Source organism: Oryctolagus cuniculus, chromosome 12 (assembly GCF_964237555.1).
Source record: "Oryctolagus cuniculus chromosome 12, mOryCun1.1, whole genome shotgun sequence".
NCBI lineage: Eukaryota > Metazoa > Chordata > Mammalia > Lagomorpha > Leporidae > Oryctolagus > Oryctolagus cuniculus.
In genome coordinates, this window is record NC_091443.1 from 36,344,223 (window position 1) to 36,369,415 (window position 25,193).

At 38.9% G+C, this 25,193-nt stretch overlaps 1 protein-coding gene and 1 pseudogene across 25 annotated transcripts in view; one reads left to right on the forward strand and one right to left on the reverse strand.

The window, feature by feature from the left end:
* MIA2 (MIA SH3 domain ER export factor 2) overlaps positions 1 to 25,193 on the reverse strand; it is a 116,881-nt gene that overhangs the window by 27,791 nt on the left and 63,897 nt on the right. For all 25 annotated transcript variants that reach the window (XM_051822174.2, XM_017348272.3, XM_008269522.4 and 22 more), the window contains 7 exons: positions 23,077 to 23,123; positions 21,544 to 21,634; positions 18,590 to 18,728; positions 11,718 to 11,819; positions 10,390 to 10,450; positions 9,858 to 9,893; positions 359 to 426 (listed from right to left, as the gene is read on the reverse strand). In XM_051822174.2, coding sequence (XP_051678134.1) covers positions 359 to 426; positions 9,858 to 9,893; positions 10,390 to 10,450; positions 11,718 to 11,819; positions 18,590 to 18,728; positions 21,544 to 21,634; positions 23,077 to 23,123 — 544 coding nt within the window. The remainder of the gene's footprint in view (positions 1 to 358; positions 427 to 9,857; positions 9,894 to 10,389; positions 10,451 to 11,717; positions 11,820 to 18,589; positions 18,729 to 21,543; positions 21,635 to 23,076; positions 23,124 to 25,193) is intronic.
* On the forward strand, positions 20,035 to 20,524 carry LOC100340266 (small ribosomal subunit protein bS21m pseudogene; annotated as a pseudogene).

Here is a 25,193-nt window from a genome sequence, read left to right on the forward strand (position 1 = left end):
TTTGTTGCTATTAAACAATGGCATCAGTACAACAAAACTGGGAGATGGATCATCAACCTGAGTTCCTAAGAGCATGACTATGTCAGAAGTTTATCCCTTTCCTTTCTATCCCTTTTTCCACCCTTCACCTACTCTGGTTTGAAAAACTTAAAATTCTACAGAAAAATCTGTGAAATTTTCCTCAAAGTAATAAGTCAGTGACCTAGGTACTTCAAATCAACAAAAAAAAGTAATAAATATTTCACAATGAAATATGCTAAATTCACTGTGAGCTTCCTTATTTATCCTTTCAAAATTATTACCTAATTAATAAAATAAAAATAACTAACATCAAGTTTTTAAAGTTAAAGATACTTACTTTTGCCTATTATAAGCATTTTCTTTCCTTAAATCATTGAGGTTTCTTTCAGCAGTTCGAGCTGCCAACTTAAAGATAATAACATATTTTTTAAATATTTATATAAAATTTAAATGAAAAATAAGCATAAACATCACAGTGATAGTATACAAGTATCACAGTCACTTAAGTATCCATTTTAATAAAATCTAAGTAAAACCTTTTAAATTTAAGGAATTATTGAAAAAGGAAATGAGTTTCAGGTAAGCAGATGACATAAGTTTGTAAGACTGGAGTTCAACTGTGTATTTGCAAATGAATGCTGCTATCTAGATGTGAAATAAAGGATTACTTGAATATCCAATATTCTAAGAGCTATGTAAGAGGATGTAAGCATAAGCCAATGAAAATAGACTCAGAGTTATGCATGGCAACTTAGGCTATTTTCAACAAGGCAATCATCTCTGGAGAAAAATCACTATAATTCTGAGAAACCATAAAAGTTGAAAATAGTTTCACAGCATGCCAGGAAAAACCATTTTTTAAAATAACAGCATATAATCAGTGCATGTTGCATTTCCATTAAGTATACAGCATTATATAAATCATCACACTTGTCTGATATTTTTATTTAATAAAAGACTGAAAATCAGAGTATATGTTATAGAGAACAAAGTTTATACAACATGATAAATATCAAGAAATGCAATCACCTCAAACAGTCAAGTGGAAAGGTTAAACGCATTCTGTGGACTCTGCAGAATAGATGCAGCAGTTTTATGGCACATCAGACTGGCCAAATTAACACAATCCACTAGGTCTAGCATACAAAGGAAGGTAAAGTCGCTTAGTCTTTAATGTTTTACAAGTATAAGGAACTCTGCTTAGTATATAACTTTTTACAAATCAAAGGAATTATACTATCAAATTACATTCACCTAAAACTGAACTACAAGGTAGAAAGGTGCTTGGCCAAAGAATTACATAAATATTCATGAAAAGCATAGCCTAAATTTTAGCCCTTGCTATCAAAAAAGACTATATGTATAAATCTTCTTCCAGTGTATAATCATGTAATCAATTTTTTACTAAAAAAAAATTACCAAAAGCAATTTGTTAGTAAAATAAACCAATTATTTAACTATTAACAATGCAGTACCAGAATTATTTCTCAATGTTTTCTTTTATATATATATATATATTTTTTTTTATTTGAGAGGTAGAGTTATAGACAATGAGAGAGAGAGAAAGGTCTTCCTTCCATTGGTTCACTCCCCAAATAGCCGCTACAGCCAGCACTGCGCCGATCCAAAGCCAGGAGCCAGGTGCTTCCTCCTGGTCTCCCATGCAGGTATAGGGGCTCAAGCACTAGGGCCATCCTCCACTGCCTTCCTGGACCACAGCAGACAGCTGGACTGGAAGAGGAGCAAACAAGACTAGAACCCGGTGTCCATATGGGATGCCAGCACCGCAGGCAGAGGATTAACCAAGTGAGCCATTGCGCCAGGCCCTCTCAATGTTTTCTACAATTAATGTAACACATTTGTTTGTTAAGTGTAAGGCACAAAAATATCACAGGTAATAAGTTATTACTTAAAGATATCAAATATATACTACCAAAAATAAATATATACAAAACTGATGACAAATACTTAACTTTTTTTTATTCATTTTATTTGAAAGACAAAGAGACAGAGAGAGATCTTCTACCCACTAGTCACTCCTCAAACGCCAAAACAGCCAGAGCAAAACCAGGCCAAAGAGGAGCCCAGGATTCGATCTAGGTCACCTACCTGGTGGCAAGGACCCAAGCACTTGAGCCATCATCTCCTGTCTCGCAGGGTACACATTAGCAGGAAGCTAAATGAGAAGCAGAGGAGCTGGAACTCAAACCAGGGGCCCTAATATAGGACCAAGTATCCCAAATAGCATCTTTACTGCTACTGCTCTAAACTGTCCACCCCAATTTAGAGACGTTGGCTTGTTCCCAAAGCTTAAGTCAAACTGTGATTTCAGTCAATGACTATACTATACTCTAAAATGCTGTATAAAAATATTGAACACTCATAATAGCAAAGCAATTCACAATACACAAAGCATTCTGTAAAGAAATGAAAGAAACAGTCTCTGTCTGACAGAACTTAAAAATCTCGTAGTAAGGACAAATAAAGATGATCACAGAGTAAGGGCTGGCATTTGGCCTTGCAGTTATGCTGCCAGTTAAGAAACCTTGTTCCAGGGCCGGCGCCGTGGCTCACTTGGTTAATCCTCTGCCTGCAGCAGCGGCATCCCATATAGGCACCAGGTTCTAGTCCCAGTTGCTTCTCTTCCAGTCCATCTTTCTGCTGTGGCCCGGGAAGGCAGTGGAGGATGGCCCAAGTGCTTGGGCGCCTGCACCCGCATGGGAGACCAGGAGGAGGCACCTGGCTCCTGGCTTCGGACTGGCGCAGCACAAGTCATAGCAGCCATTTGGGGAGTGAACCAACAGAAGGCAGACCTTTCTCTATATCTCACTGTCTATAACTCTACCTGTCAAATAAATTAAAAAAAAAAAAAAAAAAAAGACTGTCTTTAAAAAAAAAAAAAAAAGAAACCTTGTCCCACATCAGAGTACTTGGGTTCAACTCCTGGCTCCACCTCCTAATTCCAATTCAAACCCTAAGAGGCAGCAATAATGGCATAAGCACTTGGTTTCCTGCCACCCACATGGGAGGACTAGATTGAGTTCCCAGCTCTCAGTGTCAACCCAGCCCAGCCCTGATTACTGTAGGTATGTGAGGACTGAACCAGCAGATAGGCACACTCATGTATGAACACATTTCTCTCTCTCTAATAAATTTTTAAAACACATTTTTATATATATACACAATGGAATACCAGTCAGGCATAAAAAAGAATGGAATCTTTTCTTTCAGAACAAAATGTATGCAATTGGAGGCCATTATGCTTAAATAAGCCAGTTCCAAAAAGACAAATATCATGTTTTCTCTGATTTGTAATAATATACAGAATACAAAAAAAAGTATATGTGTGAAACTGACATTTTAAGATTTGATTATGGTTTATAACCCTTGTCTATACTCCTGAGGAACAGTGGTTTTTCTACTTACTACCAGTTGAATTGTCTGTTTAGTAGAAGACTATGTTTGTGATTATAAAGTAAATTGAAAGTATGTCATGTAAAAAATAAATGTAAAATAGAAAGGAAGGAGAAAGGGTGAAAGCGAGGGAGGAAGGGAGGGAAGATAGGATAAGAAGTATCACGCTCTTAAAACTGTATATATGGGGCCAGCACTGTGGCGTAACAGGTAAAGCCACTGCCTGCAGAGCCAGCATCCCATTTGGGTGTCAGTTCGAGACCTGGCTGCTCCACTTCTGATCCAGCTCTCTTCTATAGCCTAGGAAAGCAGTAGAGGATGGCCCAAGTCCTTGGGCTCCTGTACCAGTGTGGAAAGACCCAAAAGAAGCTCCTGGCTTCAGAGCGGTGCAGCACCAGCCATTGCAGCCAATTGGGGAGTGAACCAGTGGATGGAAGACCTCTCTTTCTGTCTCTGCCTCTCCTTCTCTCTCTGTGTAACTCTGACTTTCAAATAAATAAATGTCTTTTAAAAATACATAAAATGTGCTCCCTTTATATAAATAAAAAAATTTTAAAACATTTTAAATGACCACAGTAAATAACAATATATTCATTACAGGACATGTAACAAAGCACTATGTAAGTTCAAAGGAAGAAAGGATTAAATCTAGCAAGGTGGAGCAAAGAAATGGTCAATGAAGAAAGTAACATCTGAAATTATAAGGGTAAGAAAGTAGAAACAAACTAAAGGTTTAATAAATGTGAAAGGTCTCAGAAAAGTATCTGTAATATATTAAGTAAAGAAAGCAGGCAATAAATGGTAAAATATAATGACAGTCCTTTTTTTAAGTATAAATATATATATGCTTGTGGTAGGTATTGTGGCACAGCAGACTAATCCACCACTTGGGATACCCATGGCCCATATCAGAGTGCCTAGTTTGAGCTTCAGGTAAAAGAGGCCTGCTAATGTATCTCAGAGGCAGGAAGTGATAGATCCTTGCCACCCACATGGGAGACCTGGATGGAGTTACAGTCTAAAAGTGCTCAATAAAGTAATCAATATTACTTTTTTGTGCCTTTCTTCATGATCTGAACTTTTATTGTTGTCATTTTGTACTTCCTTGAGGAAAGAGAAGACAGAGAGACAGACAGACAGACACAATGAGCTCTCAACAACTGTTTCACTTCCCGAATCCCACAACAGCTAGAACTGGGTCAGGACAAAGTTGGAAGCCAGGAAATCAATCCAGATCTCCCACGTGGGTGGCAGGAACCCAATCGCTTAAACCATCACCACTGCCTGCCAGGGTCTACATTAGCAAAAGGCTGGAGTCAAGAGCTAGAGCTAGGAGTTGAACCAAGACACTGCTGTATGTGATGGAGGCATCCTGTCATCCTAACTACGAAGCCAAACAACTGCTCTGATTTGAACTTTTAATAAGCAAATATTGTTTTTATAAAATCAGAAAACTATCTTTTCATGGAGATGTAAGGGACACATCTTCAGTGTCTTTAAATTTAATGTCATATTTACTGAACAACAAATTCAAGTACAGTAACAGAAAATGTACAAGACTTAGAATCTGAAAGATTAGAAATTCAATCTCCACCCTTCACTCTCTGATCATGTGACCTTGAGCTGTTTTCTCATCTATAAAATCTGCAATTATATCTACAATTATTAACTGGATTAAATGAGTAATTTATGTACAATATTTTTAAATACAGTGCCTAGAACACCTAAGAATTTAATGAATCTCCATCTTTAAAAAATAATCTACATAAGTATTTAGAAAATGGTGAGAAGTGGTGAAGAAAACTAAATCCATCAGCAACCCCAGCTAATTCACTCACAAATCTGCACTCAAACTCTCAAAACCAAAGCATGGGGCCAGCACTGTGGCGTACTGGACTATGCCTCCACCTGCAGAGCCCGCATCTCATATGGGCACCAGTTGGTGTCTTGGCTGCTCCTCTTCCAATCCAGCTCTCTGTCTATGGCCTAGGAAAGCAGTAGAAGATGGCCAAAGTGCTTGGGCCCCTGCACTTGCATGGGAGACCCAAAAGAAGCTCTTGGCTCCTGGATTCAGCTCAGCTCTGGCCATTGGGGCCATTTGGGGATGGAAAACCTCTCTGTCTCTCCCACTGTCTGTCTCTCCACTCTCAAATAAACATATATATTTTTTAAAAAAATTATTAGAGAGATTGGAGAAACTCTGCAAGATATAGGTACTGGCAAAGACTTCTTGGAAAATACCCCAGAATCACAGGCAGTCAAAGCCAAAATTAACATCTGGGATTGCATCAAATTGAGAAATTTCTGTACTTCAAAAGAAACAGTCAGGAGAGTGAAGAGGCAACCGACAGAATGGGAAAAAATATTCACAAACTATGCAACAGATAAAGGGTTGATAACCAGAATCTACAAAGAAATCAAGAAACTCCACAACATCAAAACAAACAACCTCCTTAAGAGATGGGCCAAGGAACTCAATAGACGTTTTTCAAAAGAGGAAATCCAAATGGCCAACAGACACATGAAAAAATGTTCAAGATCACTAGCAATCAGGGAAATGCAAATCAAAACCACAATGAGGTTTCACCTCACCCCGGTGAGAATGGCTCACATTCAGAAATCTAGCAACAACAGATACTGGAGAGGACGAGGGGAAAAAGGGACACTAACCCACTGTTGGTGGGAATGCAAACTGGTTAAACCACTATGGAAGGCAGTCTGGAGATTCCTCAGAAACCTGAATATAACCCTACCATTCAACCCAGCCTTACCACTCCTTGGAATTTACCCAAAGGAAATTAAATTGGCAAACAAAAAAGCTGTCTGCACCTTAATGTTTATTGCAGCTCAATTCACAATAGCTAAGACCTGGAACCAACCCAAATGCCCATCAACAGTAGACTGGATAAAGAAATTATGGGACATGTACTCTACAGAATACTATACAGCAGTCAAAAAAAATGAAATCCGGTCATTTGCAACAAGATGGAGGAATCTGGAAAACATTATGCTGAGTGAATTAAGCCAGTCCCAAAGGGACAAATATCGTATGTTCTCCCTGATCGGCGACAACTAACTGAGCACCAAAGGGGAAACCTGTTGAAGTGAAATGGACACTATGAGAAACAGTGAATTGATCAGCTCTTGTCCTGACTGTTGATGTACAAGGTAATACTTTATCCATTTTAGTATTTTCTCTTTGTTTTGTTCTAGTACTATTGGTTGAACTCTGTGATTAACACACAATTATTCTTAGGTGTTTAAATTTTAACTGAAAAGTGATCCCTGTTAAATGTAAGAGTGGGAATAAGAGAGGGAGGAGATGTACAATTTGGGACATGCTCAATTGGACTTGCCCCAAATGGTGGAGTTAGAATCATGCCAGGGAATCCCAATACAATCCCATCAAGGTGGCATGTACCAATGCCATCTCACTAGTCCAAGTGATCAATTTCAGTTCACAATTGATCACACTGATAGGTCTAAGAGTCAAAGGGATCACACAAACAAGTCTAGAGTCTGCTAATACTAGCTGATAGAATCAAAAAGGGAGAGAACAATCCATCATGGGAAGCGGGATACACAGTAAACTCATAGAATGGCAGATGTCCTAAATAGCACTCTGGCCTCAGAATCAGCCCTTAAGGCATTCGGATCTGGCTGAAGAGCCCATGAGAGTATTTTAGGCATGGAAAGCCAAGACACCCTGGAAAAAAAAAAAAAAAGGAATACCTAAATGGAAGATCTTTGCGAGTGAGATCCCAGTGGGAAGAATGGGGCCATCAAAGAAGGAGGTACCTTTCTCTGAAGGGAGGAGAGAACTTCCACTTGGACTATGACCCTGTCGGAATAAGATCAAAGTCGGCAAACTCAAAAGGCTTCCATTGCCTTGTAACTCACGACTAGAACCTAGGGAGATTACTGACGCATGAACAAGAGTGTCAAATTGTTAAGTCAACAACAGGAGTCACTGTGTACTTACTTCTCATGTGGGATCTGTCCTTAGTGTGTTGTCCAATGTGAAGTAATGCTATAACAAGTACTGAAACAGTATTTTACACTTTGTGTTTCTGTGTGGGTGCAAACTGATGAAATCTTTACTTAATATATACTGAACTGATCTTCTGTATATAAAGATAATTGAAAATGAATCTTGATGTGAATGGAATGGGAGAGGGAGCGGGAGATGGGAGGGGTGAGAGTGGGAGGGAAATTATGGGGGGGAGCCATTGTAATCCATTAACTGTACTTTGAAAATTTATATTTACTAAATAAAAAATTTAAAAATAAATAAATTAAATAAAATATCTCTTAGAATTGGGAACGATCTTAACATTGAATAAACCTACTCTCACACCCTATGATCCACTCCAACATACCTAAGAAGCATTTACCAATCTTCTGTACAACAATAATGATGAACAGCAGTTAACATTCACTTCATGATGGGGCCGGCACTGTGACACAGCAGGTAAAGCCGCTACCTGTGGTGCTGGCATCCCCTGTGGGTACCAATTCAAGTCCCGGCTGCTCCACTTCCAATCCAGCTCTCTGCTATAGCCTGGGAAAGCAGTAGAAGATGGCCCAAATCCTTGGGCCCCTGCACCCATGTGGGAGACCCAAAAGAAGCTCCTGGTTCCTGCCTTCAGATCAGCACAGCTCCAGCCATTGCAGAGTGAACCACTGGGGAGTGAACTAGTGGATGGAAGACCTTTCTCTCTCTCTCTCTGCCTCTCCTTCTCTCTCTGTGTAACTCTTTCATATAAATAATAAATCCTTAAAAATAAGAAAAAAGATCTCTCTCTCTCTCTCTCTGCAATTCTTCCTTTAAAAAAAAAAATAATTTTAAAAAAATTCACTTAATGTTTACCATGTATTAGGCACTTGACAAACCACTATATATTGCCTTAATTAATCATCACAATAACCAATGAAATAGGTACTATTGAGACTGCTATCTTATACATAAGGAAAATAGTGAAAGGTGAAAAAGCCAGAACACCAATCAAGTCAGGCTGATTCCAGATCCCATGTGCAAACTGTGCAAACTGTGCAAATCTTCTGTGCAAACTGCCTCCCCTTGAAGCCTCCCAGGGACAGGTATTCCAAAGACAGCTACTGCCAACAGTCCTACATCTTAGTGCTCCTTCTTCTAATTAGTCAGAATCTACACCCTCATCACTTCCTTATACAGCTCCTCTGGGGCACAGATAACTATTTCTCATGATGGTCCTTTTTATAATGTACACCAAGTTATTCAACACTAAGAAGCACGTAACAGAGCTCTATGAGTTTTAGAACTAGAAGGATTTTAGTTAACACTTACTCCAATCCCATTGTTTTACAAATAGTTAAAAGACCCAGAGAATTTTTAGTTGGTCTACAATAAGGGGTAATCCAATGCTCAAGAATGTCAATCCGGAGCTGGCACCATGGCTCACTTAGTTAATCCTCTGCCTGCGGCGCCAGCATCCCATATGGGCACTGGTTCTAGTCCCAGTTGCTCCTCTTCCAGTCCAGCTCTGTGCTGTGGCCCGGGAAGGCAGTGGAGGATGGCCCAAATGCTTGGGCCCTACACCCTCATGGGAGACCAGGAGGAAGCACCTGGCTCCTGGCTTCGGATTGGCGCAGCGCCAGCCACAGCGGCCATTTAGGGGGTGAACCAATGAAAGAAGACCTTTCTCTCTGTCTCTCTCTCTCTAACTCTGTCAAAAAAAAAAAAAAAAGAATGTAAATCCATGAACATGACTATAACACATCTTTCCATCACTCTAGGAGAGTATAGGCTCTTTTTAAGAAACAATGTGCTGCTATCGCCTGCCGGCGCCGCGGCTCACTAGGCTAATCCTCCACCTTGCGGCACCGGCACACCAGGTTCTAGTTCCAGTCAGGGCGCCGGATTCTGTCCCGGTTGCCCCTCTTCCAGGCCAGCTCTCTGCTGTGGCCCAGGAGTGCAGTGGAGGATGGCCCAAGTACGTGGTCCCTGCACCCCATGGGAGACCAGGATAAATACCTGGCTCCTGCCATCGGATCAGCGCAGTGCGCCAGCCGCAGCGCGCTGGCTGTGTCGGCCATTGGAGGGTGAACCAACGGCAAAGGAAGACCTTTCTCTCTGTCTCTCTCTCACTGTCCCCTCTGCCTGTCAAAAAAATAAAAAAATAAAAAAAAATTTTAAAAAAGAAACAATGTGCTGAAAGCAAAGAAAGAAAAATGAGATTTTGTGAATAACTGTTATATAACATTGTATTTATCGCACAAGGAACATAATTTCACTATTCATGAAGTTAAAATTAAGTGAATTTTTTAAATACTACCTTTTTTCATCTAACTTAAATGTGCAGTGTTTTTCTTTCTTCTGGAAGAAAAAGCACATTTAACAAAAATAAATAAAATAAAAAATATTAAGGGAATTTAAAACTTACCCAGTTATCATGTGCTTTTTTTTCATGGGACATAATCTGAAAAAAACAAAATCAATTAAATACTGTTTTTATTAAATAAAAAGCACATCTATGTGTGACTTAGGACATAACTCACAAATTCAAAAATACTCCAAGCATCAGTAAACACCATTTTAATGCAAACTTTCGTGTACATATGATCTATTATGTATGTATATGTAAAGGCAATTAAAATTTTTAGTTAGTAAACTTCCACTCTATGTTCTTTTTCAATAATCAACCACAATAGGAGTTATCAATTAACAGATAACTAGCCTGAGTATGAGACCCCAATGGTGATTTAAGATCTGTTTTTGTCAATTGTAAGCCACTTTTCCAATAAAGCAGGAGACATGGTAACTTTAAGATTTTTTATCCAAGATTCTTTGAATACCTGAAAATGTGGAAACATCTCACAGCCACATGTAACAGCTTAAGAGAAGTGTACAACTGATCAAGTAGTCATATTCTCTATCAATCCAAATATAAGCATTATGAGCACATACACACATACCTGCCCTTGGTAAGAATGAATGGTTCTCTCCAATTCTTCTTCAAGATCTTTGGCTCGCTTTCTATGAAGAGCAAATAATTATTGTACTGTTAATATATAATCACAATAATAGACTATACTCTCTACTATTGTAATATTAATTAAAAACACCCAGAATTTTCTACTTCATGTATAAAATAACTCCAGAACTACACATACTGAGAAGTTAACATGAGAGGTTCTCAAATCTATTTCTTCCTGATCTAATTTTAATATTAATTGCACTTTAAGAGTACTACTCTTTAGGCTTATCGAAAACAAAGGTCATGTAAAGATTTATACTGCATGTGTGTGTATTTTAAGGACTATGATCCTAGCAGACTTATTCAGATATCTGTAATCTTAATATGACCATAGGAAACTAATGACCTTTCAAAAAAAAAAAAAAAAAAGAAGAAGAAGTTACTCATCCCCTTTATAAGACTAACAAGATAATTTCTTCTTTTAGATAAAACCCAAGCTTACTCTTCCTAAGATAAAGTATCACAACTATTTAGATACAGCTGACTCTAACCCTTTTTCTCTCTAGGTTTTCTATTATTTCTTTGAACCAACTGAGGAGTGATCCAAGATGAAAACTAGACTTACAGTCTTATAAACACTTCTGAAAAATGTTAATTATGCAACATATTTCTTTTTTTGCACACTTGCTAAATTAATTAATATTATACACATTCTTCCCCATTTGAACCCAAAACTAAAGACCTTGAAATAAGTGTCTATTCATAAATTTCTTGGTAATAATAATAGAGATCAATATTCAAATATGAGATGGTTAAAAATCACAATCCTGAAAGGGAATCATTTTCTTCCTTTTTGTATTTTCTATATAACTACATAATAGCAAGAACTTTGAATTTAAAAAGTAGTAAAGGTGCGTTGCTGTGGCGCAGCACGTTAACGCCCTGGCCTGAAGCATCGGCATCTCATATGGGCGCCGGTTCGAGACCCGGCTGCTCCACTTCCAGTCCAGCTCTCTGCTATAGCCTGAGAAAGCAGTAGAAGATGGCCCAAGTCCTTGGGCCCCTGCACCCACGTGGGAGACCCGGAGAAAGCTCCTGGCTTCGGATTGGCACAGCTCTGGCTGTTGCAGCCAATTGGGGAGTGAACTGTCGGATGGAAGACCTCTCTCTCTCTCTCTCTCTGCTTCTCCTCTCTCTGTGTAACTCTTTCAAATAAATTAATTAATTAAAAAAATGTAGTACAAAGCATGCTATTTATTTTTGGTTGCTTTATTATTTTTCCAATAATGAGTTTTTAGATACCATCCCACCCCCAAAAGATGATACCGATAGGTCTCCAGCTCTTCAGCTGCATAGCTGATCTTTTCATCCACTTTGGAAAGTTTCTCCTCCTTCTCTAGCCGATGATTTTCTTCTACTGTTAATTTCCTTAAAACAAAAGTGTTATATTTCTTTTAATGCATGTCATAAAATAATCAATTATATATTTATAATTGTATCAAAACTGGTGCTTCCCATAATTACCACTACAAACACCACATGCAAGAAAAAAAAAGGTACTACATAAATATTACTAGTGTGGGATTTAACATTATAAACTCAAATTGTAAAGTATTGTGTCTAACATAATATTGCTAACACAACAGTCTCAAGGGTTTTCTATGTGAATTTATCATAAAGATAATATCAAAGGTAAATAATAAAATCCATATGAATATATAACATTTATCAAGCCTTCCTATATAAAAGCATTACATTAGTTAGACAAGAAGTCACCCACTAATAACTGTGTTTCAGTAATTTTTAAACTGGTGGTTAAGCACGTGGGAGACCCAGATGAAGCCCCTGTCTCTAGCTTAAGCCTTGCCCAGCCCTGGCCGTTGCAGCCATCTAGGGAGTCAAACCTCTCTCTGTAACTCATTCAAAGAAATAAATAAATCTAAAAAACAAAATTAGTGATTGAAGCAATGATTAGGCTTCCAGGCCAGTTCACCAAGAAACAAAATCATAAAAGCAAATGTTGGGCCAGTGCCATGGCTCACTTGGTTAATCCTCCTCCTGCAGCAGCGGCATCCCATATGGGCACCGGGTTCTAGGCCCGGTTGCTCCTCTTCCAATCCAGCTCTCTGCTATGGCCCGGGAGTGCAGTGGAGGATGGCCCAAGTGCTTGGGCCCCTGCACCCACATGGGAGACCAGGAAGAAGCACCTGGCTCCTGGCTTCAGATCGGCACAGCGCCAGCCGTAGCAGCCATTTGGGGAGTGAACCAGCGGAAAGACCTTTCTCTCTGTCTCTCTCTCTCTCACTGTCTATAACTCTACCTGTCAAATAAATTAAAAAAAAAAAAATGTTATTAGCAGTAGTATTAGTACTGCCCATTTCTCCTAGTTTTTAATAATACTTTTAATAAGTAACCTATTGAGTCATTAGATTGTAACAGAGATTGTTCTTAGGCCTTTGCATGTACTATCTTACTTAATGACTACAATAGTTCTACAAGGGTACTACTATTCCCAGCGAAAAAAAATGAAAATACAACAGAGAAATTAAGTCAAGTCACGTGTCACTTAATGGTGGGGACAGGGGACAGCGTAAAGATGCTGCCTGCAGTCCCAGCATCCAATATGGGAGCCAGTTCAAGTCCCAGCTGTTCCACTTCCGATCCAGCTCTCTGCTATGGCCTGGAAAAGCAGTAGAAGATGGCCCAAGTCCTTGGGCCCCTGCACCCACATGGGAGACCCAGAAGCTCCAGGCTTCAGATCAGCCCAGCTCCAGCCACTGCAACCATTTAGGGAGTGAACCAGCAGATTAAAGACTTTATTTTTTTTTTCTTTCTCTTTCTCTCTCTCTCTTTTGATATATATATAATATTTATATATATTATCTATATATAAATAATATATGTATTATATATATATAATTCCTCTCTTTATATATATATAAAACTCTATCTCTTTCTGCCTTTCTGTAACTCTGCCTTTCAAATAAATAAATCTTAAAAAATAAACAATGGGAATAAATTCTGAACATTGCATCATTATGCAATTTTATCATTGTGTGAATATCAGAGTATACTTACACTAAGACGGCTACCATGTTCATGAAGTGAGATAACCTTATGGGAACACCATTGTATATACAATCCACAGCTAACCAAAATACCAGTATGCAATACATGACTGTGATTGGAACCAGGCACAGAGCTCACAAGAGTGGTTCTTTGACACTACACGACCCATGTTGATTCATTCACTAGCTTCTCAAGAAATATTTACTGAACAACACACAAGAAAAAATATTTGGAATCCTAAGTGGATGTCTCTGACCCTTTATGAACTCTGGGGAGCAACCACTACAGAAATCCTTCAGGGCCTTAGTAAATGTTTTATATTCTACACACCTATTGCTTAGAAAGCATTCCCCCTAGGTCAGTCATTCCACAGGTATTATAAGAAATAAAGTCATCTCCTTAGGAAACTCATGAAACTATAATAAGCACAGATAAGGAAGAGAAGGGTGTTTTTACAGATTGTATAAACTGCAGATGGCCAGAAATTTTTTGACACCCCTCCAGCTGAGAGATGAAGTCTATGAATCCTCTGCACGAATTTGAACAGGTCTATTAAAAGTGACACTGTGAAAGAAAACCTGATGACTAAAAAGCAGTCAAACCTTACTTCAAATATTAAAGCGACACAGCAAACTTCTAGGTTCTACCATTTCACTTCTCTCCAGTATTAAATTTGGAGACATGCTAGTAGTGCACCACACCAGTTATGAGAAACAGCAAGCCACCATTCAGAGAATGACTGAAGCTGAAGTATACTGTACACAAGCAAGAATTTAAATTTAACATTTTACCAGTACTATCAACTTTTTATATTCTACTCCAAAGAATAACCAGTAGCATCATTTATTGAATTTAATTAGTAAATAGTTTAAGGGCAAGAATGACATATATAATATTTTGGGGATTCAAAACATTCCAAACTAATAAATGAAATCACAATGTAAAGAATACACACAGCTAGAATACACTTTTAGAAGCTACAGAAAAAAAACATTTTCTCTTTGAAATTTTAAAACACTACTCTTTAAAATTCTGTAATTAACCACATACTTTTTTGTTGTTCCAAAGACACATTCAAAAGTATTTCTTGGCCGGCGCCGCGGCTCACTAGGCTAATCCTCCGCCTAGCGGCGCCGGCACACCGGGTTCTAGTCCCGGTCGGGGCACCAGATTCTGTCCCGGTTGCCCCTCTTCCAGGCCAGCTCTCTGCTGTGGCCCGGGAGTGCAGTGGAGGATGGCCCAGGTGCTTGGGCCCTGCACCCCATGGGAGACCAGGAAAAGCACCTGGCTCCTGGCTCCTGCCATCGGATCAGCGCGGTGCGCTGGCCGCAGCGCGCCGGCCGCGGCGGCCATTGGAGGGTGAACCAACGGCAAAGGAAGACCTTTCTCTCTGTCTCTCTCTCTCACTGTCCACTCTGCCTGTCAAAAAAAAAAAAAAAAGTATTTCTTTCACCTCACATAATCCCTGTTATGTACAAATTTTACTTAGAATATCTTTCATCCTGACTTCAAAAGACGAGCCCATTTCTAGCTTTACTGACTGAAATGCTGAGGCCATAATACTACTCTTCCATTTAATCAAGTTCATTTTTCTTTCACATCCTGAGCAATCCCAAATGGCCAGAGGTCCATGATGAACATCAAGTTTTTCAATTCTGAATTGAACCCAAAGCATGAGTTGAGGTATGTAGCTTGGCAGTGAATGAATCTAACTAACCAACCAGCATCCTTTTCTTAATGGAGCATTAATATTCTCTACCAGTTTCCAAATATATTCTCATTTTTGTGCTGGTTTCATTCTATAAAGTCACCATAAATCCTGAATTAAGGGGCCAGCACTGTGGTGTAGGAGGTAAAGCTGCCACCTGTGATTCCAGCATCCCATATGGATGCCGGTTCATGTTCCAGCTACTCCATTTCCAATCCAGCTCCCTATCTACGGCCTGGGAAAAGTATAGGAAGATGGCCCAAGTGTTTAGACCCCTGAGACCTGGATGAAGCCCCCTGCTTTGGCCTGTACCAGCCCCGTCTGTTGCAGCTATCTGGGGAGTAAACTAGTCGATGGAAGATCTCTGCCTCTTTTAAATGTTCTTTTTTTAATTCTGAATAAGCAAACATTGTATCATTGCTCCTAGGGATAATACAAGGCTTGGTTCCTGCTGGCCTCTGGTCACACATTTTAATTAGCCAACCAATATATAACCTTGTTTTATGTGTGCTTCTTTCAAGACATTTAATACATACCTGGTGCCTAAACAAAATTTATCTGACACACCTACTTCCTCTGTAAAAACATCATAGCCTTCCTGTGCTTAGGAACACTAGGTGGCACTTCAACACTATGCATGGAGACCATTTAAATAGTTAAATTACTAACAAAAAGCACCAAAATGTGGCACTATATATACACTCTGAAAAAGACATTTATAGAATGAGAACTGAAACAAGTGTTGCCTTGCTCAAACTCGGCTGGAAAAATATATACACTGAGCAGCTCAAATTTCCTGTAGTCCTGAGCATGCACATGAAATGGTAAAGAAAGGTAAGTATTGATGTTGGATTACAAATAAATCTTAGCAAATAAGCAAATTTGCAAACAGAATCTATAAATAATTAGGATAGATCAGAATGACTTTCATCAAGCTCCTAAAGGGAGCTGAAACTGTTACATTTTACTGCCCTTTATGATGAAAAATATATGCTACAGTGATATTTGAAAATCGGAGTCTCCAAATAGGTATCTCAAAGGTCTTCTCTGTACCTGTACATTCAGGCATCAGCAGACACATGCACACACTATTATTTCCAACATATAAAATTCACTAAACATATTTATTCATATATTCAACAAATATTTATTGACAGCTATCATGTAGCTCATATAGTTTTTAGACATTCAGAATACAGACGAGAAGAAAATCAAATGATTCTGTCATGAAGCTTGCCTTTAATGCTGGAAACATGAAAAAAAGCAATCATTAAAGGACAATAGGGGCTATGAAGGAAAATAAAGCCATAAGATGAAAGATAAAGGGGCTAGGCCGGCGCCATGGCTCACTAGGCTAATCCTCCGCCTGCTGTGCCAGCACCCCAGGTTCTAGTCCCGGTTGCTCCTCTTCCAGTCCAGCTCTCTGCTGTGGCCCGGGAAGGCAGTGGAGGATGGCCCAAGTGCTTGGGTCCCTGCACCCGCATGGGAGACTGGGAGGAAGCACCCAGCTCCTGGCATCGGATCGGTGCAGCGCCGGCCCTGGTGGCCATTAGGGGAGTGAACCAACGGAAGGAAGACCTTTCTTTCTGTCTCTCTCTCTCATAGTCTATAACTCTGTCTCTCTCTCTCACTGTCTAACTCTGCTTGTCAAAAAATAAAAAAAGAAAAAGAAATATAAAGGGTTAATGAGTGGGAAATACTGTTTTACGTAGGTAGTCAGGGAAGGATTCTTTGAGGCTAAGGGTGGAAAGAGGAAGATCTCAAGAAGCTACCAGAATAAACCAAGTAGTGAATGGTGATGGCTGTACCAGAGTAGTAGTATGCAGGATAGGAAAAAGCAGTCTGAGTAAAACCATAGCAAAACTGGCAAGATATGATTATAGAAGGAATATAGGATATTACAATTTGGGTCCCTGAAATCATGCATTTAAACCCCAAAGTCTTATGTTAATGGTTAATGTTAGTAGCTTAAGGTTGGAGACTTGATCTAATTATGACGTCTAGGAGGTGAGCCTAACAGAATGTCTTAGGTCACTAGAGGGTTGCCCTGGGAAGGCAGTTCTACAGAGGGTTGGTTGTATAAATAAAGCATGATTCCCATTTCTCTGCTTCCTGGTTCACTGTGTAATGGTCCCTCCACTGTTCACACTCACCAGATGACTGAATCAATGAGACCACCTAATTTCGGATGGTGAACCTCCAACTCATTAGCCAAAATAAATCGTCCTTCTGAGAAGCTCCTCTTGATTACTTTAAACAAAGTTATTAAAAGCTTTTTTTTGGACAGGCAGAGTTAGACAATGAGAGACAGAAAGACAGAGAAAGGTCTTCCTTTTTCCGTTGGTTCACCCCCCAAGTGGCCGCTACAGCTGGTGCGTTGTGGCCGGTGCACTGCGCCAATCCAAAGCCAGGAGCCAGGTGCTTCTTCCTGGTCTCCCATGTGGGTGCAGGGCCCAAGGACCTGGACCATCCTCCACTGCACTCCCAGGCCACAGCAGAGAGCTGGACTGGAAGAGGAGCAACCAGGACTAGAATCTGGGGTGCCGGTGCCGCAGATGAAGGATTAACCTAGTGAGCCACGGCGCCGGCCTAAAAGCTTATTTAAAATACAGGATACAGAAGAGAAAGAGAAGTCAAGGATGGCTTGAGCAGTCACCCTGATGAATCAGGCAAATGATCCTGTCCTTTAGCAAGACAAGGAACACTTGGGCAGGAGCAATTTGCACGGAGAGAGGAATCAGTTTTACATTTATCAGAGATGGAATTTAAAGGATAATGCGATCAAGTGTGTTCTCCACTCAGATTCCCTGACCTCACCTGCCAGTATCATTTAGTTTAAGACAATAATTTACTGAATATTCATTTACTAGAAGTTAAACAGGATTTTGTGAACTAGCTTAGAAATTCAAATATCAACATTTTCTTTCAAGAAAAAAGCATTTCAAGATCAAATAATTTCTTAAAAATGAATTAACAGGGCTTGGGCTGTGGCATAGCAGGTTAAAGTCCCGGCCTGTAGCACCAACATCCCATATGGGCACCAGTTCAATTCCTGGCTGTTCCACTTCCAATCCAGCTCCCTGCTAATGCACCTGGGAAAGCAGCAGAGGCTGGCCCAGGTGCTTGGGCCCCTGCAGCCATGTGGGAGACCCAGAAGAAGCTCCTGGCTTTGCCCCGGCCCAGACCTGGTCATTGCAGCCATCTGGGGAGTGAACTAGCAGATGGAAGACCTCTCTGTCTCTACCTCTCTCTGTAACTCTTTCAAATAAGTAAAATAAATCTTAAAAAAAAAAAATTAACAAATCCAATCACAAATTGTGAACTTTTAGTAATCACAGAAACTAAATGTGCAATATATGCCTATGGTTTTAAAACTATTTTACTTGCCATCCAATGGAGTTATCAGTTTAATTTTGATTACCTGTGGAGTTTCATTTCATTTTCTTGGTACAGTTCAGTCATTACTGTAAGTTTCTGCTGAAGCTTCTGAATTTCACTTTCAAACTGTGCATTTTCTGTCTGCAAAGATGCTTGTTCAGTCTGGAGATTTTTAATATGCTCTACAGAAAATTTTAGATCATAATAAAGGGTAAATATTTTGAGTTATACAATAACAGTTGAGAAGGATAAAATATACCAAAAATTATAAATTAATAACAAGTCAAACTCTCTCCAATAACAGAAAATCTAAACACTTTTCAATACTTAAAAGACTTATATGTACTATTCTAAATATTTCTTATATTATTGCTTATAGGATTCTCAACCTTTCATTCTAATTTAGCACCTAGTTTTCAACCAAAGAGTTAAAAGGCACTAAGAAAAGTTTCTTAAAAGGCAGACATTTTAGTTCAACATTCCTTTAAACTATTTCCATATGAATCAATAAAGTCTTTTTACCCTGTAAAAATTTGACTTCTCAATAATACTTAAGTTCTACCCAACACTCCCTTTGAGGCCAAAATTTTTATAGTTATAGATCAAGCCAGAAATCTGTATCTTTTGGTTACAAACACTCAAATGTCCTCCAAGCTTAAACCGAACTAAGACTGGAGAAAAAAATATTGACTTTAACCTAGCTTAAACTGCTAACCACCTAAAATAATCACCTATAAGAATGACAATTAATAATTCTAAATAAGTATGAATGCTTTATAATGATTTATAAAATTAGTGCATCACTTAGTTGATGGTAGACTGAATGAAAGGTATACTTTCCAAAATGTTTATGAATCACTACTACAAACCTTTTTTTTTTGACAGGCAGAGTGGACAGAGAGAGAGAGAGACAGAGAGAAAGGTCTTCCTTTACCGCTGGTTCACCCTCTAATGGCTGCTGCAGACAGCGCGCTGCGGCTGGCGCGGCACACTGATCCGAAGCCAGGAGCCAGGTGCTTCTCCTGGTCTCCTATGCGGGTGCAGGGCCCAAGGGCTTGGGCCATCCTCCTCTACACTCCCGGGCCACAGCAGAGAGCTGAACTAGAAGAGGGGCAACCGGGACAGAATCCGGCGCCCCAACGGGGACTAAAATATGGTGTGCCGGCGCCACAAGGCGGAGGATTAGCCTATTGAGCCGCAGCGCCGGCCTACTACTACAAATCTTAATGAAAGGAAAAACTCACTTTATCTACAGAAGGTAGCTATAAAATCAGTAATTACATTAATTACATTAATGGTATATAATTATTCTAAAACATTCATTAATTAAATGTACATACCAAGGGCTGTTTAAATAAATATGTTAATATTAAATTATTAAATGTACAATAAATTGCACATATCTGTCTTTTCACAAGAAGTTTTCAATCCACTTCAGAATAAACATTGTTAAGCTAGGCTTTAAGAAACTGCTAAGAATAATCATTTAATAAAGAAATTAATGTTGGGGCCGGCTGCGGATCGGCGGGGTCCGAGGGCGCTGGGTCCAGCAAAGCGAGGAGTTAAATTTAAGGTCATGGCAAAACATCTGAAGTTCATCGCCAGGACTGTGATGGTGCAGGATGGAAATGTGGAAGGTGCATACAGGACCCTAAACAGGATCCTCACTATGGACGGGCTCATTGAGGACATTAAGCGACGGTGATACTATGAGAAGCCTTGCCGCCGGCGACAGCGGGAAAGTTATGAAACCTGCAGGCGCATCTATAACATGGAAATGACTCGAAAGATCAACTTCTTGATGCGAAAGAATCGAGCAGATCCATGGCAGGGCTGCTGAGGCTTGTGGCCAGAAGGCCCAGGATGAACCCTTCATGCAATTTGTGCCTCCACATCTCACCTTTCTCAAACCCCATTTTCTCTTACCTTTATCTACAATAAACTCAATCACCCCCACACAAGAAAAAAAAAAAAGAAATTAATGTTTGGTATGTAGTGTAAAACGTTTTATTGTAAATATGGTTCATTTATTTTAGAAGTTTTTGAAAATACAGATATAAGAAAATAAAATACAATAAAATCTTCCCATAATCCCACACTCAAAAATGACCAGTATTGGGTCCAGTGCTGTAGAATAGTAAGGCTAAGCCTCAGTCTACAGCACCAGCATCCCATACGGGGACCAGTACATGTCCCAGCTACTCTTCTTCTGATCCAGCTCCTTGCTTATGGCCTGAGAAAGCAGAAGATGGTCCAAGTGCCTAAGCCCACACACCCACATGGGAGACCTGGAAGAAACTCCTGGTTCCTGCTTTCAGATTGGCTGAGCTCTGGCTGTTGTGGTCATTTGGGGAGTGAACCAACAGATGGAAGACCTTTCTCTCTGTCTGTAACTCTTCCTCTCAAACAAATAAATAAAATCTTAAATTAAAAAAATGACTAATATTTGAATATAATTTCTAGTCTTTATTGATATAAATGTATATTGTACATTTTTAAATTATTTTTAAATGAGATGTTATTTTACCAACATAAACTTCAATTACAACTGATTCGATTACTTCTTAAATACAAACACTAGCAGCAAAATAAATAGAAATGTTTTCTTTTATGTGCTAACATACTATGCAAGGATATTAAAGAGGCAAATCATATGGCAAAACCACATTGCTAAAGATCAACTTGCAACTGATAAAGATATTTTAAAACTTCAATTTATCACTCTTAAAATCTAACACTATACTTCATATAACACTAAAACTCAAAGATAAATTTGGTTTTACATGTTTTCAAATATAATTCCACTGTCTTAATTAAACTTAAATTTGGAGGAAACTGCTATAACTTCATCAACAACAGAAAAAAATCAGGACTAATTTTTCACAAATAGCCAACAAAAACAAAAATTTTAAAAAATTAAACAATCTTCCCAAAATTAGTTCAATTAATGGCACCATTCTCCATAAGGAGATGTAATAATTTAAATAAATTGCCTACCTGTAAGGTCTTCCTTTGTTTTATCTACTTCAGATAGTTGAGTGTAAATTTGGTTTCGTTCTCCTTCTAGGGTTTTTAAAGAAGCATTTAACTTTAAAGAATAGAAAAATAAAAACAGTATAACATTAATCAGTTATACAAACACACACACACATACACACACACAACCCTTTTGAAGCTATTTTATCACTTCGATGAAACTGTCACCTAGAATGCAGAAGCTAACAATGCAACAACGCAGTTTCCATCTTTAAGAGCTACCAAAGTCATCAACAATTAAGTCTTAAAACAGGAATAAGAATCAAGGGCTTGGTACAGCAGTTAACACACTACTTGGAATGACCACATCCCATGTTCGTAAGCCTAGGTGCAAGTCCTGGCTCTTCTTCTGATCCAGCTTCCTGCTAATGTATACCCTGGGAGGCAGCAATGGATCAAGTACTTGAGTCCTTGTGGCCCATCTGGGAGACCTGGACTGGGTTCCTCGCTCCTAACTTCAGCCTGGCTCAGCCGGCTGTTACAAGCATTTAAAGAGTGAATCATTCAAAGTGAGATTTGTTTCTTTCTCTTCCCACCTCCCCAACCTTTAAAATAAATAAAACTTTAAGGGGGAAAAAAAAAAAAAAAAAAAAAAAAAACAAAAACAAAAAAACCAGAAAAAAAAGAAGCAGAGAAATGTTTTTAGTTGGAAGCTTCATCAATAGCTATTTTCATTGTATTCACTTTCAGCCCAAGTTTTGAAAGCAGCCTTCAAACTACATTATCAATACTTTACATGGATCAGCAAGGCTCAGGTTCCCAATAACAGGGTAGAAAACAGAGGGAATATATTGGAAGAAAATGAACCTAGTATTCACTTCTCAAATAGAATATGGAACTTTAAGAACAAGAATATACCAAGATGGGACCGTGCTGTGGCGTAGCGGATAAAACCGCCGCCTGTAGTGCTGGCATCCCATGTGGGCGCCAGTTCAAGTCTCGGCTGCTCCACTTACAAACCAGCTCTCTGCTGTTGCCTGGGAAAGCAGTGGAAGATGGCCCAAGTCCTTGGGCCCCTGCACCCATGTGGGAGACCCTGAGGAAACTCATGGCTCCAGGCTTCAGATTGGTGCAGCTCTGGCCGTTGTGGCCAATTGGAGAGTGGGCTGGTGGATGGAAGACCTCTCTCTCTCTCTTTCTGCCTCTCCTTCTCTCTCTGTGTGTAACTCTGACTTTCAAATAAAATAAATAAATCTTAAAAAAAAAAAAAAAAGAATATACCAAGACTAGAAGAAGAAGAATGCACCATGGGACATATGAAATAAAACACAACTCTAAAAACTTTTATTCTGATAAATTCTAAAACTGATTTTATGAATTTCTAAAGTTAATATGAAAAAGTAAAAAATAATGAACAAAATTTTGATCACCTCTGAACTAAACTTACATAGAAACAACAGAATGAACTTTTAAAATAGTTACTAAGGACATAAAGGTTTCACCCACATTCTATTTCTTCTTCCACATTCTTTATATTTACATAATAATGCAAACCTTAGCAGCATGAATCAATTTCTTCAAAGCTCCTTTTGGATGATTATCTATAGTGAAAAACAAACAAACAAAAAGTAATCATTTGGGAAAACAGTACAATACTACAAGAGATATCCAAACAATTTTATTAGTTCACTCAACTACAGCATTATAATCCCTCTTCTTACTATGATAAAGATTTGGAATAAGGCAGAATGGCCCTGACCTGCTCCCAGGAAGCTAAACAATAAAAGCATTGGGAGTATCAAATCATTTAACAAGATTCTTCAGCACTAACTCCAAGAACAGAGTTATAACAAGGATTCAGTATTCATCTAAATATAGACAAAAACTTTTAACTATTCTTGAATTCTCATAGCATCTAAAATATGAGAGGAATTGCAACCTAAAGTAACATAATATTAAACAAGCTTAAGTTCTATTAGAAAAACAACTACTTCTGTGGCCAGCAATGTGGCATAGCAGGTAAAGCCACTGCCTGCAATACCAGGCATTCCAAATGCACACTGGTTCATGTCCTGGCTGCTCCACTTCTGATCCAGCTCCCTGCTAACGAGCCTGGGAAAAACAGTGTAGGGTGGCCCAAGTGTTTGGGCCCCTGCCACTCACAGGGGAGACATGGATGAAGCTCCTGTCTTTGGCCTGGCCCAGTGCTAGCCACTGTGGCCATCTGGGGAATGAACCAATGGATGGAAGACATTTCTCTGTCTCTTCCTCTCTCTGTAACTCTTTCAAAATAAATAAATATTCAAAAAAAGAAAAAGAATTATTTCTTACATGATAAAGTAGAAGTGAAAAAGTACAAATGAAACTTTACAAGTCTCTCCAGATCCACAGTTTCATTTTCTGTGCTTTCAGTTGCCTGTTGTCAACCACAGTCCAAAAATATTAATTGGAAAAATCCCAGAATTAAACAATTTGTGAGTCTTAAATTATGTGCTGCTCTTACTGCTTAAATGAAACTTCATGCTATACTGCTCCTTTCTGTGCAAGATGCAAATCATTTCTTTGTCCAATGAATTCAGTATATATGCTATTCATCCATTAATTGTTTAGTAACTATCTCATTTATGAGATTGACTGTTATACTACGCAAGAGAGATCAACGTCACATAAGTTTCATTATAAAATATTATAATCATTCTGTTTTAGTATCATTTATTATTAATCTCTTACTGTGCCCAACTCATAAAATAAACTTTATTATAGGTATCCAAGTATAGGAAAAGAAATAGAATAAATGAGGGCTTGGTACAAGTCACAGTTTCAGGTTTGAGGAATTCAAACATACCCCCTTCCCATTAGGGGGATTTACTGTATATATTTACCATGAGAAGTAGTTTTCTCTCAACATATTAATACTATCATGAAAAAAATTTTCAAAAGCACACATCTTGGGACAAGCACTACAACCTAACAGGTTAAGTCACCACTTGGGATACTCAAATCCTATATCAGAGTTCCTGGAATCAAGTTCTGCCTCCACTTCCCATTCAGGTTCCTGCTAATGCACCGGGTAGGCATCAATGGTTCAAGTACTTGTGTTCCTGCTAACCACTTGGGAGACCTGGATGGAGTTCCTGGCTCTAGGCTTCAGCCTGACCCAGCCCCAGCTGATACTGGCATTTGGGGAGTGATCTCTCTATCTCTGTCCCTCTCTTTCTATCACTCTGCATTTCAAATAAATAAATAAAAACTTAAAATAATAATAAAAATAATCAAGTTCTTCCACCTTCCACTGCCTTCCCAGGTGCATTAGCAGGAAGCTGTATAGGAAGTGGGGTAGCCAGCACTCAACAACTCACATTGGATACCAGCATCATAGGAAGCAGCCAAAAACTCTGTGCCACAAGGCCAGCCCCCAAAAAAGTCTTTTTTTAAAAGGTCAACAGAATTGACTTGAGAACATAGTGAGTAGCTTCAGTTAATCTAACTTTTGGCAAGTCCAGACCACAACCAGCAATGACAAGAATCATTTGTGATGGCCAAAAATTAGTACAAACATCTGATTAAAGCAAAAAAAAAAAAGCATCTTGATCTATGAATTACTGATTTACATAACACTCATTTTTCAAACTGGTCACCTAGCCATTTGATTAGCTTACACAGCACTGAAA